Here is a 16,055-nt window from a genome sequence, read left to right as displayed (position 1 = left end):
CATTTTTAAATTCCTCATATGAGTGGAGTCATACAGAGATTGTCCTTCTCTATCTGGCTTATTTCACTTAACATAATTCCCTCAAGGTCCATCCACGTTGTTGTGAATGGGATGATTTTATCCTTTTTTATGGCTGAGTAGTATTCCATTGTGTATGTATGTATATATATATATATATATACACCATATCTTTTTTATCCAGTCATCAGTTGATGGGCACTTAGGTTGCTTCCACATCTTGGCTATTGTAAATAATGCTGCAATGAACATTGGGATGCATGGGACTTTTGGAATTGCTGATTTCAAGCTCTTTGGATAGATACCCAGTAGTGGGATAGCTGGGTCGCATGGTAGTTCTATTTTTGATTTTTTGAGGAATCTCCATACTGTTTTCCATAGTGACTACACCAGTTTGCATTCCCACCAGCAGTGTATGAGGGTTCCTTTTTCTCCACAACCTCTCCAACATTTGTTACTATTTGTTTTGGTTTTTTTTTGTCATTCTAACGGGTGTAAGGTGCTATCTTAGTGTAGTTTTGATTTGCATCCTCATGATCAGCGATGATGAACATCTTTTCATGTGCCTATCGGCCATCCGTATATTTTCTTTGGAGAAATGTCTGTTGATGTCTCCTGCCCATTGTTTGGTTGGGTTGTTTGATGTTTTGTTGTTGAGTTGTGTGAGTTCTTTATATATTATGGAGATTAACCCTTTGTTGGATGTATGACTTGCAAATATTTTTTCCCAGTTAGTGGGTTGTTTTTTTGTTTCAATCCTATTTTCCTTTGCCTTGAAGAAGCTCTTTAGTCTGATGAAGTCCCATTTGTTTATTCTTTCTATTGTTTCCCTTGTCTGAGAAGACATGGTGTCCGAAAAGATCCTTTTAATACTGATGTCAAAGAGTGTACTGCCTACATTTTCTTCTAGAAGCCTTATGGTTTCAGGTCTTACCTTTAGGTCTTTGATCCATTTTGAGTTTATTTTGGTCAGTGGTGAAAAAGAATGGTCAATTTTCATTCTTTTACATGTGGCTTTCCAGTTTTCCCAGCACCATTTGTTGAAAAGACTTTCTTTTCTCCATTGTATGCCCTCAGCTCCTTTGTTGAAGATTAGCTGTCCATAGATGTGTGACTTTATTTCTGGGCTTTCAATTCTGTTCCATTGATCTGTGCACCTGTTTTTGTACCAGTACCATGCTGTTTTGATTACTGTAGCTTTGTAGAATATTTTGAAGCCAGGGATTGTGATGCCTCCAGTTTTGTTCTTTTTTCTCAGGATTACTTTAGCAATTCCGGGTTTTTTGTTGCCCCACGTGAACTTTAGGATTCTTTGTTCTATTTCTGTCAAGAATGTCATTGGGATTCTGATTGGAATAGCATTGAATCTGTAGATTGCTTTAGGTAGAACGGACATTTTAACTATGTTTATTCTTCCAATCCATGTGCATGGAATGTCTTTCCATCTCTTTATGTCGTCATCCATTTCTTTCAGAAAAGCCTTGTAGTTTTTGTTGGGTAGGTCTTTCACTTCCTTAGTTAAATTCACCCCAAGGTATTTTATTCTTTTTGTTGCGATTATGAATGGTATTGTGTTCTTGAGTTCTTTTTCTGTTAGTTCGTTATTAGGGTATAGAAATGCTACTGATTTGTGTAAATTGATCCTATACCCTGCAACTTTGCTGTAGTTGTTGATTATTTCTAAAAGTTTTCCAATGGATTCTTTGGGGTTTTCTATATATAAGATCATGTCATCTGCAAACAGCGAGAGTTTCACTTCTTCCCTCCCTATTTGGATTCCTTTTATTCCTTTTTCTTGCCTAATTGCTCTGGCCAAAACCTCCAGTACTATGTTAAATAGGAGTAGTGATAGAGGGCATCCTTGTCTCATTCCAGTTTTCAGGGGGATGGCACTCAGTTTTTGCCCATTGAGTATGATGTTGGCTGTGGGTTTGTCATATATGGCCTTCATTATGTTGAGGTAGTTTCCTTCCATCCCCATTTTGTTCAGAGTTTTTATCATAAATGGCTGTTGGATCTTGTCAAATGCTTTCTGTGCATCTATTGAGATGATCATGTGGTTTTTATTCCTCAATTTGTTGATGTGGTGTATCACGTTGGTTGATTTGCGGTGTTGAACCATCCCTGTGTCCCTGGTATGAATCCCACTTGATCATGATGTACGATCCTTTTGATGTATTGCTGAATTCGGGTTGCCAAAATTTTGTTGAGAATTTTTGCATCTATGTTCGTCAGCGATATTGGCCTGTAGTTCTCCTTTTTTTGTGTGGTGTCCTTGTCAGGCTTTGGTATCAGCATGATGTTGGCCTCGTAGAATGTGTTAGGAAGTGTTCCATCCTCCCTAATTTTTTGGAATAGCTAGGAAAGGATAGGTATTAAATCCTCTGAAAGTTTGATAGAATTCCCCAGGAAAGCCATCTGGTCCTGGGGTTTTATTCTTTGGGATGCTTTTGATTGCTGTTTCAATCTCTTTCCTTGTGATTGGTCTGTTCAGATGGTCTGCTTCTTCTTGACTAAGCTTTGGGAGATTGTAGGAGTCCAGGAATTTATCCATTTCCTCTAGGTTATCCATTTTGTCGGTATATAGTTTTTCATAGTATTCTCTTATAATCCGTTGTATTTCTGCGGAGTCTGTTGTTATTTCTCCTCTTTCATTTCTGATTTTGTTTATTTGAGCTTGCTTTCTTTTTTTTTTTTGTAAGTCTGGCTAGGGGTTTGTCAATTTTATTTATCTTTTCAAAGAACCAGCTTTTTGTTTCATTGATCCTTTCTACTGCGTTTTTTGTTTCAAAAGCATTTCTTTCTGCTCTGATTTTTATTATTTCTCTCCTGCTGACTTTGGGCTTTATTTGTTCTTTTTTCTCTAGTTCAGTTAGGTGTAGTTTAAGATTGCTTGTTTGGGATTTTTCTTGTTTGTTAAGATGTGCCTGTATTGTGATGAATTTTCCTCTTAATACAGCTTTTGCTGTATCCCATATGAGTTGGTATGGCATCTTATCATTTTCATTTGTCTCCAGGTATTTTTTGATTTCTTCTTTAATTTCTTCAATGATCCGTTGCTTTTTCAATAGCATATTGTTTAGTCTCCACATCTTTGTGCCTTTCTCAGCTTTTTTCTTGTAATTGATTTCTAGTTTTATAGCATTATGATCAGAGAAGATGCTTGTTATTATTTCAATTTTTTTAAATTTGTAGAGGCTTGCCTTGTTTCCCAACATATGGTCTATCCTTGAGAATGTTCCATGCGCGCTTGAGATTGGTATTCTGCTATTTTTGGGTGAAGTGTTCTATATAGGTCTATTAAGTCCAACTGTTTTAGCTTTTCGTTGAGCTCCACTGTTCCCTTGTTGATTTTCTGTCTGGATGATCTGTCCATTGATGTGAGTGAGGTCATTTTTTATTTTTGGCAAGAAGATATCATAGGTGGTGCTGTGTGCTTGTGAACTTCCTTTTGCATCACATCAGTAGGCACTGAGAGTCAGTTCTCTCTTTCTCTGTAATGTTAAAATCGATGAGTGTTCAACATTACCTATGAAGTATTCTCGCCAAAAACTCAAACTTGGATCTGATCAAGTTTCTAGGTCAATCAGTTATAAGAAACATCGGTGCCGGAGGAGCATGTTAAATAAAGGCACAGGGATGCAGTTAGCTAAATCCAGACTGTCTAAAGGACAAAAAACCTGGTCTCTTCCACAAATAAATAGAAAGGGAAAAAATAAGCAAAGAGGGGGAACTTTTATAGACTATTGCAGACTATGAGAGACAAGTCAACCAATTGGAATGTGTGGTCTTCCCTTGAATCTATTGCAAAGAAAAGAGAGGAAGAGGAACTTACAGATTAAATGAGACTTGAGAGACGTATCAGCCAATTGCATTGTATGCACCTTATTTGGAACGTGCTTTGAAAAACCTGTAAAAAAATTTTTATGAAACAATCAGGATGATTTGAACACTGACCATATTATTTATGATGTTCAGGAATTACTGTTAATATTTTTATGTGAGATAATGGTATTGTGGTTTTATTTTTAAAATGTCCTTATCTTTTATAACAGTGGTTCTCAATGGGGGGGGTGTGGATTTTGCCTCCCCTGGGGATATTTGATAATGTCTGGAGACACACTTGTCACATGCGCTTGTCACAACTGAGGCAGAGGTTACTACTGGCATCTAGTGGGCATCATGCTGCTAAACATCCTACGTGCACAAAGGACAACCCCCACACCAGTGAGTCATCTGGCCCAAAATGTCAGTAGTACCAAGATTCAAAAATCCTGATTTAGAGATAGATACTGAAGTATTTATGGATGAATTGATGTGTCTGAGATTTACTTTAAAATAATTGAATATAGAAAGAAATTGGGTATAGATGGCAGAGTATTAGCTATGAGTTGATAATTATTGAAGCTAGGTAATAGGTACATGGGAGTTTATTGTATTATTCCCTGCATTTTGGTATACGTTTGAAAATTTACATAATAAAAAGTTTAAGAAGGAAAAACAATCACAATCACTAGGTTCAGGTGTTTTTAGCTCCATTAATTTTTATAAAGTTCCCTATCAGCCTTTCACGAGTTGGTTTTAGCAGCTGTTAATGATTATTGCCTAGATCCATTAAGGGTGGCAAAATGGTGATTTTCTAATTCTTTCATTCCTCCTCAATTTCTTAATTGGATTTCTTAAAAACTCTCTCACATCAGCTATTTAGTTCCTTTGAAATATAGTTCATACAGAAAAGGTAGGATAAATACTTAATTCTTTTCTGTTATTTACCAGCTTTCAGAATGAGTTGGTTGCCCTTGTAACCTTTAAAGTTGACTATGAGGTTTTTAATTTGTATTTATTTATTTTTTATTTTATTTTTTTAAAGATTGGCACTTGGGCTAACAACTGTTGCCAATCTTTTTTTTTTTTTTTCTGCTTTATCTCCCCAAATGCCCCCTGTACACAGTTGTATATCTTAGTTGCAGGTCCTTCTAATTGTGGGTAATTTGTATTTATTATAAACTTGTGTTTAAATGTATTTTGATGTGTTTCGGTCTATTTGAGTAATTTTTCTTTTTGATGTTCAAATTTTCCCATCCTTGGCTGGTGGGAGCCACTTCAAGTTGATTTTTGTTGTTGTTCTTATTTTTAAATTTTTATTATGGAAAATTTCATGTGCAAAAGTAAAATAATACAGTGCTATCTCGTGTAGCCATCATCAGTTTCAACAGTTATCAACTCATGGCCAAACTTGTTTCACATGCACCCCCACATACTCTATTGTCCCTCCCTCCCCCAGGTTATTTAAAAAATAAATTGTTGGGGCCGGCCATATGGCCGAGTGGTTAAGTTCGCATGCTGTGCCGAGGTGGCCCAGGGTTTCGCTGGTTGGGATTCTGGGTGCAGACATGGCGCCATTTGTCGGGCCATGTGGAGGTGGCGTCCCACATGCCACAACTAGAAGGACCCACAACTAAAAATATACAGCTATGTACCAGGGGGCTTTGGGGAGAAAAAGGAAAAATAAAATCTTTAAAGTAAAAAAAAAAAATAAATTGTAGACATTAATGTCATTTCATTTGTAAATATTTCAGAATGTATCTCTAAAAGAGATAATTCCTAAAAATATGTAGGACCATTTTCATACTGAAAAACAATAATTCCTTAATATTCAGATTGTATATTATACTATATAATAATTTCTTAATATTATAATTAGTATTCACATTTTCCTGATTATCATACACTTTTACAGTTTGCTTGTTTAAATTGGGAGTCAATCAAATAAGATGATAGATAGATAGTAGATACATGAATGCTTGATATCGTGATTGGTTGGTTATGTCTCTTAAGTCCCATTTAATCTATAAGATCCCCTTCCATCTGTTTTTATTTCTCTTTGCAATGATTTTTTGTTGTTGAAGAAACTGCCTCATTTCTCTTGAAGCATTTTCTACATTCTGTAGTTGTTGATTATATCCTGTGATTTTTAAAATGTTCCCCCAGAACAAAGCAAAAAAAGAAAAGTTCTGCTGTCCCCGTAGTTAGATGTAAGTCGGTAGTTAGATGTAGATCAGTGCTGTTCAATAGAGATGTAATATGACCCACATGTGTAATTTTAAAAAGGTGAAATTAATTTTAATACTATATTTTGTTTAACCCAGTATATCCAAAATAGCTGTTCGATGTGTGAACAATATAAAAATTATTGATGAGATATTTGACAATCTCTTTTTGTACTAAGTCTTCAAAATCCAGTATCTATTTTATGCTTAAAGCACATCTCAATTTGGATGCTAAATTCCTCAGAAATACTCCATCTGTATTTAGATACCTAAAATTTACAATTGCAAAAGGAGAACCACATCCCCAAGTTGTTCCAAATATACTTAAAAGTTTTCCAGTAACTGAATTATTAGTTTTTAAAGTTAAATTAATCAAAGTTTAATAAAATTAAAACTAATTCCTCAGTCACACTAGCTGCATTTTTTATGCTTGATAGTCATTTGTGGCTAGTGGCTACCTTATTGGGCAGCTCTTATCTAGAGGTTTGATTAGATTCAAGTTTCGGGTTTTGTTTTGGCCAAGACTGCCTCATAAGTGGCACTGTTACTTCCATGAAGAGGTTTGTAATGTCTGGTTGTGGCTCCTTTTGTGCAGTTTGCAGCCATGATCATTGCCTAGATCCGTTAATTTATGGGGGTTGCAAAATGGTGATCTTCTTATTCCATCATTTCTTCTTTGTATAGCTAGGATACTGTGAAGAGAAATTTCCTCTCATCAGTTATTTGGTTACCCTGAGGTACGGTTTGTATCGGAAAGGCAGATATATTTCCTTGATTCTTTCCCTTTATTTACCAGTTGATAGAATAATGAGTTAGTTCTTTGGCATTCTCAAGATTTGTCCACTGAGTTGTTTTCATTATGAACTTTCAAGTTTAAACACATTTGTTGTGTTGTACTCTGTTGTGGTTATTATCCTTCTTATTGATCAAGTTTTCACATCTTTGGCCTATGGAGACTCATTCAAGTTGGCTTCTGAGTCATTTTGATATCTTCCTTGCTTTCCGGTATGTCCAGGCTCATCCTGTACATTTCCCACCCCAGACCTGAAATTAGCCATTTCTCTGAGAAGCTCTGACTTCTTTTAGTGGGAAATGCTATTATTTAGTGAGTACCACCTGGACACTGGAGTGCTCATGACTGCTGGGTTGCTGACTGCTTCTAGAACTTTTCAATAGTCTGGGCTATGAAGTGCCTTTTTTTTTTTTTTTTTTTTGGTGAGGAAGATGGGCCCTGAGCTAACATCTGTGCCAGTCTTCCTCTATTTTGTATGTGGGATGCCGCCACAGCATGAGTTGATGAGCGGTGTCTAGGTCTGCACCCGGATCCAAACCAGTGAACTCTGGGCCACTGAAGCGGAGCGTGTGAACCTAACCACTACACCACCAGGCTGGCCTCAGATGCATATTTTATTTTGAAGGAAAAATGTGTCATGAGTTCGTATTGATACTTCCAATTGAAACTGTAATTTTCACAGTTTAACATCATTAATTTTATGTTTTGAGTCTCCAATTATTCATGCTACAGATCTTGGTTCCTGGCAACACTAACATAATAACATTTACTTTATCTTATTCTGTACATAATACTTTGAAAGTCACAATAAGATATTATTAGTAGCAATTTGATTATTGAATGCTGTTTATGATTTCCTTGAGATTCTTTTTGTAGTTAAGCTAATGGCTCATTGGGCATGTACAGTCATTTTCCTATGTTTTAAAGTAATTTGAAAGAATTCTCTGGGTGTTTAACCAGTTTAATATATAGTCAGGTTTCTTTGTTGTTGTTGTTGTTGTTGTTATTTAATATATATTACCTTACTACATCTACAAGTAAGAGAACCTCTGTTTCTTTTTTTTTTCTTAAAGATTTTATTTTTCCTTTTTCTCCCCAAAGCGCCCTGGTACATAGCTGTATATTTTTAGTTGTGGGTCCTTCTAGTTGTGGCATGTGGGACACCGCCTCAGCATGGCCTGATGAGCAGTGCCATGTCCGCGCCCAGGATCCGGACTGGTGAAACTCTGGGCCACTGAAGCACGTGAGCTCAACCACTTGGCCACGAGCCCAGCCCCAGGTTTCTTTGTTTAATTTCAGTTTTTAAGAGATTGCTCTTTTTGGCATTTTGATTTATTGTTTCCAACTTCGGTTTTGAAAATTTTCAAACCTACAGAAAAATTGAAAGAATAGTGCAGTGAACTCTCATATGCCTTTCACCTTAGATTCATTGATGAATGTTTTTCCAAGGTGCTTTCTCGCTCATCTCTCTTGATTCCTTCCCTCTGCACTATACACTTTTTTTGTTTTTTTCTGAGCCATTTGAAAAAAGTTGCAAACTTCAACTTTAAATACTTCAGCATGCTAAGAACAAGAGATTCTCCTCCATAACCACAATTCCATATTACACCTAAGAAAATTAATAATAATTTCATATCCAATATCCTGCCCATATTCAGATTTCCCTAGTTGTTCCTAAAGTGTCTTTATAGTTGTTTGTTTATTTTTAACTATGATCCAGTCAAGATTATTGTATTGCTTTTGGTTCTGTCTCTAGTTTCTTTTAATGTGGAGCAGTCCCCTCACCTTTTTTTCATGACATTGATCTTTTGAAGAGTTTACATGTTGTCTTGAAGAATGGATATATTATGGATATATTAGGTTCCTTTCATTATTACTTAACTTATTCTTCCTACCCTTGTATTTCCTATAAATTGGAAGTTTGCTCTAGTCTGGAGTTTGGATCTAGTTTGATGGATTTGGGTTAATTTTTTGGTAAGAACATTCCATTCGTGATGCTTTGTGCTCTATATTGCATCACGCCAGGAGGCACGTAATGTCAGGCTGCCCCACTGTTCATGATGCTAAGTTTGATCCTCAGTTAAGGTATCAATTGCCAGATCTCTCAACACTAAACATATACCTTTACCTTTCTAAGTAGTAAGTAATCTTTAGGGTGATTCTTTGGCATCTTGTGAATATCTTGTTCCCTAATAATTTTTTACCGAGTGGTTTTCACATTTTGATTTAATTTTGTTTTATAATTATGTAAAATCTTCATACAGTTCTAAAACCAAAAGTATAATGCGAGGTACATGAAGAGGAATTTAGCTTCCTTTCCTGTCCCTTTTACCTCCCTTCCTCCATATGTAACCAGAATGCATAACCTGCCTTCTGCATGGGAGCAGGCTCCCAGACCCCCACGCAGTAATTAGTTTTTGGATTATCCTCTTTGTGCTGTTGTGCTTTTAAAACACAAATATGTTCATATTCCCTATGTTAGATAAAAGATAGCATCCTATTGTGTACCTTTCATATTTTACCTATAACATATCCTAGAGACCACTCCATAGCAGTGTATAGAGATCTTCAGAAATGCTTTTCTAAAATGTATATATATTCATGTTCTTCCTGTGCCTGAAGTCGTTCAGTGGTACCTCACCTCCCTTGGGATAAAGTCCAAACCTCTTACAAGGCCTAAAAGACCCTTCATCATCGGGCTTCCAGCTGTGCCTCCAGCCTTGTCTCTTACTCCAGCACACATGCGCGTGGGCCTGTACACACAATTGCCACTATTGACATGTTGAATTGCCTTTTTTTTTTTTTTGCTTTTGAAGTTTATTAAGTTGATTAATCTTTTGAATTGCTTTGAATTTCTTGAATGAACCATGAGCAAACCTCTGGTTTTGCATGTGATGCTCTTGTCTGCATAGAAGACTGTTCCGTCTCTCTGTCCTTACTATTCATCCTATAGGCCTGAGCTTAAGCATGTTCCTGGAATCCTTCCCTGGCCCCAGAGTCTGAGTTAGTTGCACTTCTTATGTGCTCACCCAACACTGTTTATCATTGTTTTGGTATTTACCATACAGTGTTCTGATTGTTTACTTACATGCATTCCTCTGTTAGTTCCTGAGCTCTGTGAGCACAGGAACCATGGCTCACAGGATATGAGGGCCCCAGTACCTGGCACTTGGAAGGCATTCAATAAATATTTATTGACGAAAAGTGACAGAAAGGCACAAGCTCAGACATGCACTGCAATATCCATAAGACCTAAAACTAAACTCAAGTGGAATTTGCTCAGATGTAGTGATCTGAGCAGAAAATGTGGGTTTCCTTATTCATTGTGGAGTCCAAACCAGCCTGTGTGGGAGCCTCTAGGTCACCCTGGGATGGTGCTGGCTCATGGCCTGGGCTTAGAGCCAGAGAGGGGCACCACCAGCTGCTCCTCTTGAGAGATGGAGAGATTGACAGGGCTTGTGGGAAAGGCTAGAGCTGTAGTTTCCAAGGATGGACAGAATAGTTGCTGTAGGTAGGACCTGGTGAGAGAAGCTGAGCTGGAGAAGAACCTGCCTTCTGCATGGGAGCGGGAACCAAGGACCCCACTTGGTCAAGCATCTCTAGAGGGGCCTGGGCTCAGGGGCCTGGCCATTCTTGATGTTGCTGGGCCTGGAGTTTACAGGATGCCCAGGCCGAGGAGGAGATCAAGCAGGAGATGAACACACTGCAGCAGAAGCTAAATGAGCAGCAGAGTGTGCTCCAGCGTATTGCTGCCCCCAATATGAAGGCCATGGAAAAGCTAGAAAGTGTCCGAGACAAGTTCCAGGAGACCTCAGATGGTAAGATTTCCTCCTTTCACTTGGGCCTAAGATGAAGGCAGGAGGCTGGAGGCGTGACAAGGGCCTGTTACATATCACAACAGCTCCCGTTTATATATGCTTTCTTACTTAAAACTTTCAAGAGCCCTAAACAGTAGGGGTTATCACACCTGTTTTATAGAGTGGAAAACTGCTGAGGTTCAGAGAGGGTGAATGACCTGCCCAAGGTCACACAGCTGGTTGCTGGTAGAACCCAGGGAAGAATCCATATTTGTGTGGCTCCAAGCCCATGTTTCTTCCTCTGTGTTACATGGCTGGCCCACTGGATTCAGGTGGAACCATCTTCCTGGGACCCTCCCCAGGCATTCCTCTCCCTCTGTGGGATGTCGCTGCTCTGTGGATTGTCATTTGCAGGTCATTTTTGCCAGGGCGTGGTCCTCAGCCTCGGCAGAACCTGGGCTCTGAGAGATCACCTGTCTCCCTTGTGACAGAGTTTGAAGCAGCTCGGAAGCGAGCCAAGAAGGCCAAGCAGGCATTCGAACAGATCAAGAAAGAGCGCTTTGACCGTTTCAATGCTTGTTTTGAATCTGTGGCCACCAACATTGATGAGATCTACAAGGCCCTGTCCCGCAACAGTAGTGCCCAGGTAGGCTGGAGCACCTTACCCAACCAGCCCCTACCATCTTTACTTACCCTTCCCTCCGGGCTTCCTGTCCCTGTCCCCACCCAGACCCAAATCCTGACCCTGACCCATCTGCCTTCCCCCTAGGCATTCCTGGGCCCTGAGAACCCTGAGGAACCCTACTTGGATGGCATCAACTACAACTGCGTGGCTCCTGGCAAACGCTTCCGGCCTATGGACAACTTGTCAGGGGGGGAGAAAACAGTGGCAGCCCTGGCTCTGCTCTTTGCCATCCACAGGTAAGGCTGTGTCCCCCAGTGCTGTTGGCGGAGAGACTGAACTGAGGCCACTGGAGGCTCTAGGGCCCAAGGATATGCAGAGATCTGCGGAGTTGAAGATGTTCTGGTGGAATCTGGATTGCGTCCTTGTTTCCCTACCTACTACAGCATATCTGGCCTTGGTTTCCTGGACCTGTCTTCCCCATCCACCCTCATCCACTCAGCATGCCCTCACTGGCGCCTGCATGTATTCAGTCCCACCGCCAGGCATTTGTTCACATGGTTGCTGGCTAATAAGCCCTTCTCGTGCAAATCTAGCTTGACTGTCACCTACCACCCCTTCACATCTCATTCTCCTTCTCCTGTTCCTCTAGGAAGCCTGCTTTGACCACTGTGGCATACCTTGACTTCCCCATCCTGAACGCCAATAGTACTTGAATCTGACCCCCACAACTTAGTGCTTGATTGTACAGCATTGTTCAGCAAGCATTTTTTGAGGGCTGCTGTGTACGAGACCCTCTTGGGAGATTAGGGATACGGATGAGTCAGACATGGTGTCTGTCCCTGAGGAGCTCATGGTCTAGTGGAGGCCAGATGTGTAAACAGATAGGGAGCTAAGTGTTGTAACTGGTTGAGTGTGTGCTGTGGATACACAGAGGAGGGACATTGACCCAATCTGGGGGAGGGTGCGGGTGGCCAGGGAAGGCTTTCAAGAGCAGGTAACACTTGAGCAAGAAATACAAAAGATGAGTAGAAGTTAGCCAGGGAGACCAGTAGGCATTCCAGGTGGAGGGTGTGGCATGTGTGGAGGCAGGGAGACATAATAGCATGGTGCAGGTGAGTGCGGTGGGCCTCTAGGTGGCTTGGTCAGTACGGCCAGAGCCTAGGACAGCTTTATGTCAGCCAGCCTGGAAGCTCTGGAGAGGACTGTCTTCTCCTGGTTCTATAGGATTCTGGAGCACAGGGCTGGATGCAGAGGAGTGCTCAGTTGATGTATTAGCTTTTAAGGGCTTGGGCAACATTAAGACACCTGGGTTTTTTAGTCTCTGAAATGGAGGGGGAAGCTGGCCTGTGTGATAGGCCCTGGGGGCCTGTCCCGCTCTACCTCTGCCCCCATCAGTATCAGCTCACCTACTGGTTCCCTCCCAGCTACAAGCCAGCCCCCTTCTTCGTCTTGGATGAGATCGATGCTGCCTTGGATAACACCAACATTGGCAAGGTGGGTGCAAGGAAAGTGGGGCTCGGGAGGGAGGCCCCCAGGTCGGGGCTGGGTTTCAGGGAGCAACTCTTGAGTGTACCCTAGCCGTTCCTGCTGCCTGCTCTCTCTGCCCGGGAGGCTGGGCCGAGAGTCATCCACACTGTACGAGTCAGTGCCTCCTTTCAACCTCTCTTCTCCCCACCTTCCACCCCTCACCCCACCCCCTCTGCCTCTGGTTCAGACTGAAAAACACAAGGGAGTGTTAGGGCTTCAGCCCTGCTAAGTGCCCGGCGGCCCCTTCCACAGGTGGCAAATTACATCAAGGAGCAGTCAACTTGCAACTTCCAGGCCATCGTCATCTCTCTCAAGGAGGAGTTCTACACGAAGGCTGAGAGCCTCATTGGAGTCTACCCCGAGGTAGGGCGGGCCTGGCTCAGGAGCCAGCCCCACTCCCTACCTGACTCCCCAGGGCAGGAAGGGATGGCTGCAGTGGAGGGGCACTGGGGTGGGGGAGCATAGGGACTCAGGTCCTGAACAGACATCTGGGCTTGTTGGAGCCCTGTCCTGGAGACTTAGCCAGCCCAGCTGGACAGGACCCTTGCATTTGGGGACAGGTGGAAAGGCCAGGCAGAGGCAGCCAGACAGTAGAGTGCAAAAGCAAGAAAGTGCAGAGGTAGGCAGGGAGAGAAGGCACAGGGGGCCGGGCACATCCTCTCCCACCCAGAGAGAACTGTTGCCTGGGCTTTGGGCAGGTATGTAGGGAGGAGGGTTTGAGGTCCCCAGTCCCAGGGTGCTATACCCCTCTTAATTCTCTCCTTACAATTTCATTTTTCTTTTTCTCCCTCCTCCTTCAGCAAGGGGACTGTGTGATCAGCAAAGTCCTGACCTTCGACCTCACCAAGTACCCAGATGCCAACCCCAACCCCAATGAGCAGTAGCAGTGGTTCTGCCCTCCCGCCCTGTCTGCGTCCCTAAGCTGCCCCTCTCTCAGTCTCTGGATATTTGGCTCCCAACCTTCTCCTACCTCCTGTCCCTGTTTGGTATAGCCATGAGATTTAGGCACTGCTATCAAGCATGAAGAGGAACAGAGGTGATGTTAGATCTGGGACAAAAATTCCTGAGTTACAGGGAGCATCCTGGCCTCTGGAAGGAGGTGCTGTGCTGAGCTGAACAGGGCTATCTGTCCATCCCCCACTTCCCCTCCCGGACCTCCCCTCCATCACCCATAATCATGGGTCCCTTGGGCCCCCTTGCATTTTGCTTGTGTGTGTGTGTGTGTGTGTGTGTGTATGTGTCTGCATGTGAGCATGTGGGTATGTTTGCAAAATAATAAAGATATTGGAGACTCATTTTAGAAGGAGCCCAGACTGAATTTGATTCCAAGAGAGCTTAGTATGACAGCACCCCAGAGCTGGGCAAAGGCATTCAGGACCTCATAGGAGTCAGGCGGTCACATGAAATCACCCTCATTAACTCATTTGTGTTTTCATTCATTCGTATATTCATCAAACACATACTGAACACCCTGTATTTGTCAGGCTCTATGCTAGGAATACAGAGCTGAGTCACACATGATCTCTATCCTCCTGCTAAGGAGATGCAGTGGGTTCATGAGTTCCCATGGTTAGCTGAATCGTATGTATAGGTACTTTGGATTTGAGAAGAGGATCATTACCTCCAGGTTTTCTGGAGGTCACATTTGAGCTGGACTTTGACAAATTGGTAGGATTTGATCAGGCACTAGGAGCAGAGCCTGGGCTCTGGGGACATAGAGTTGTGGGTTCTAGTCCCATTTTTTTGTCACTGTTTTGACGTTGATCGAGTCATTTGACCTTTCTGTGCCTGTTTCCTCATCTGTAAAATGGGGTTAACAATATTTACCTACCTCATAGGATTTAATGATGTCAAGCTCCTCACTGGAGGCCTTATCCCTTCTTGGAGCCCACTAGGTGCTGACCCCTCAGAATGCAAGCTTTCTCATGCCTGGACCCCTGAGGGCTTCTGATCTCAGTTGTTAGGGACAGATAGAGCCTCCAGATCTGGGAGATGGCAAATGCCCTGGTTATTGGGAAAGTTCCAGGGCATGATGGGGGTTTAGGGCCTAAGGAAGGCTGTAGCTTCAACCATGTATGATAACCAGGTGCCTGGGCCCCAGCCTGGGTTATGAGGAAGTAGGGGAGAGGTAGCCTGGGCCACATCGTGACCAAATGCATGTGACGTTCCTTTTGGGAACTAACCACATTAGTTGCAGGAGCTGTGCAGAGACAGCACAACCTGCTGCCACAAGGTCAGCCTTTGCCCATTCACATACACCATCAGCCCATCACCTTGTCCTGCTCTGTATACTGCAATTTTATTTTTTAAAAGTTAAATCAGTTCTAATTACCGAAGTAACGCATGAATCCATTCTCTTTTTAAGAAATTAGATTGTTAACAAATAAAGCTAGCCTCATTTGACTACCACTCCGTCTCCCCTCCCCCTCTTAACTGCTGTTATGTTTATTGTATATCCATCTAGACTTTAAGACTTTTACATATATGAGTTCATTGAAAATATTGTGTTTAATGCAAATGGTATATTGAATTCTTCTGCAACTTGCTTTCTTTGCTTAACACAGTTTTTGAGATCTATGTATGTTGCTAAATGTAGATGCAGTTCATCCTTTGTAATTGCTGTATAGATTGTTATCATGACTCGACCACATTTTACTTACCCATTTCTTTTGTGATAGTAAGACTGTTTTCTGCTCTTGCTATTACAAAATAATACATAGGAGCATCGTGTGTGTGTGTGTATGTGTGTGAGTGTGAATGTGAGAGTGAGAGAGAAAGTTTACCTCGGGTTGATTCCTGGAAGTTGAATTGCAGAGTGATAGGCTATATATATATTTTTCCCCCCCCTTTGGTGAGGAAGATTGGCCCTGAGCTAACATGTGTTGCCAATCCTCCTCTTTTTTGCCCGAGGAAGACTGTCACTGAGCTAACATCTGTGCCTATCTTCCTCTATTTTGTATGTGGGACACTGCCACAGCATGACTTGATGAGCTGTGTGTAGGTTTGTGCCCAGGATCCAAACACGTGAACCCTGGGCCACCAAAGTGGAGTGTGCGAACCTAGCCACTATGCCACCAGGCCAGCCCCCTTATATTTTTGTTTTTAATGGATGCTTGCAAATTGCCCTCCTGTACTATTTACTCAGTATTTTTCTTGAGGTTGTCTTGGGTCTAACATTGTTATCTACTTCAGTTTTATCCTAGGTAGTGATATCCATGAACCCACAGGTTTGATGTGCTTATTAT

General features: G+C 41.7%; 1 protein-coding gene across 2 annotated transcripts in view; it reads left to right on the top strand.

Moving 5' to 3' along the window:
• The window catches only part of SMC1A (structural maintenance of chromosomes 1A), a 36,257-nt gene extending 20,501 nt beyond the window's left edge, over window positions 1-15,756 (top strand). For both annotated transcript variants that reach the window (XM_046672933.1, XM_046672934.1), the window contains exons 20-25: window positions 10,523-10,679; window positions 11,150-11,304; window positions 11,428-11,579; window positions 12,708-12,777; window positions 13,063-13,173; window positions 13,611-15,756. In XM_046672933.1, coding sequence (XP_046528889.1) covers window positions 10,523-10,679; window positions 11,150-11,304; window positions 11,428-11,579; window positions 12,708-12,777; window positions 13,063-13,173; window positions 13,611-13,694 — 729 coding nt within the window. In that variant the 3' untranslated portion in view covers window positions 13,695-15,756. The remainder of the gene's footprint in view (window positions 1-10,522; window positions 10,680-11,149; window positions 11,305-11,427; window positions 11,580-12,707; window positions 12,778-13,062; window positions 13,174-13,610) is intronic.
• The last annotated feature ends 299 nt before the right edge of the window (window positions 15,757-16,055 follow it).

This window comes from Equus quagga, chromosome 10 (assembly GCF_021613505.1).
Source record: "Equus quagga isolate Etosha38 chromosome 10, UCLA_HA_Equagga_1.0, whole genome shotgun sequence".
Taxonomy (NCBI): Eukaryota; Metazoa; Chordata; class Mammalia; order Perissodactyla; family Equidae; genus Equus; species Equus quagga.
Note: the sequence above shows the minus strand (reverse complement) of the source record. Positions and strands in the feature narration are given on the sequence as shown.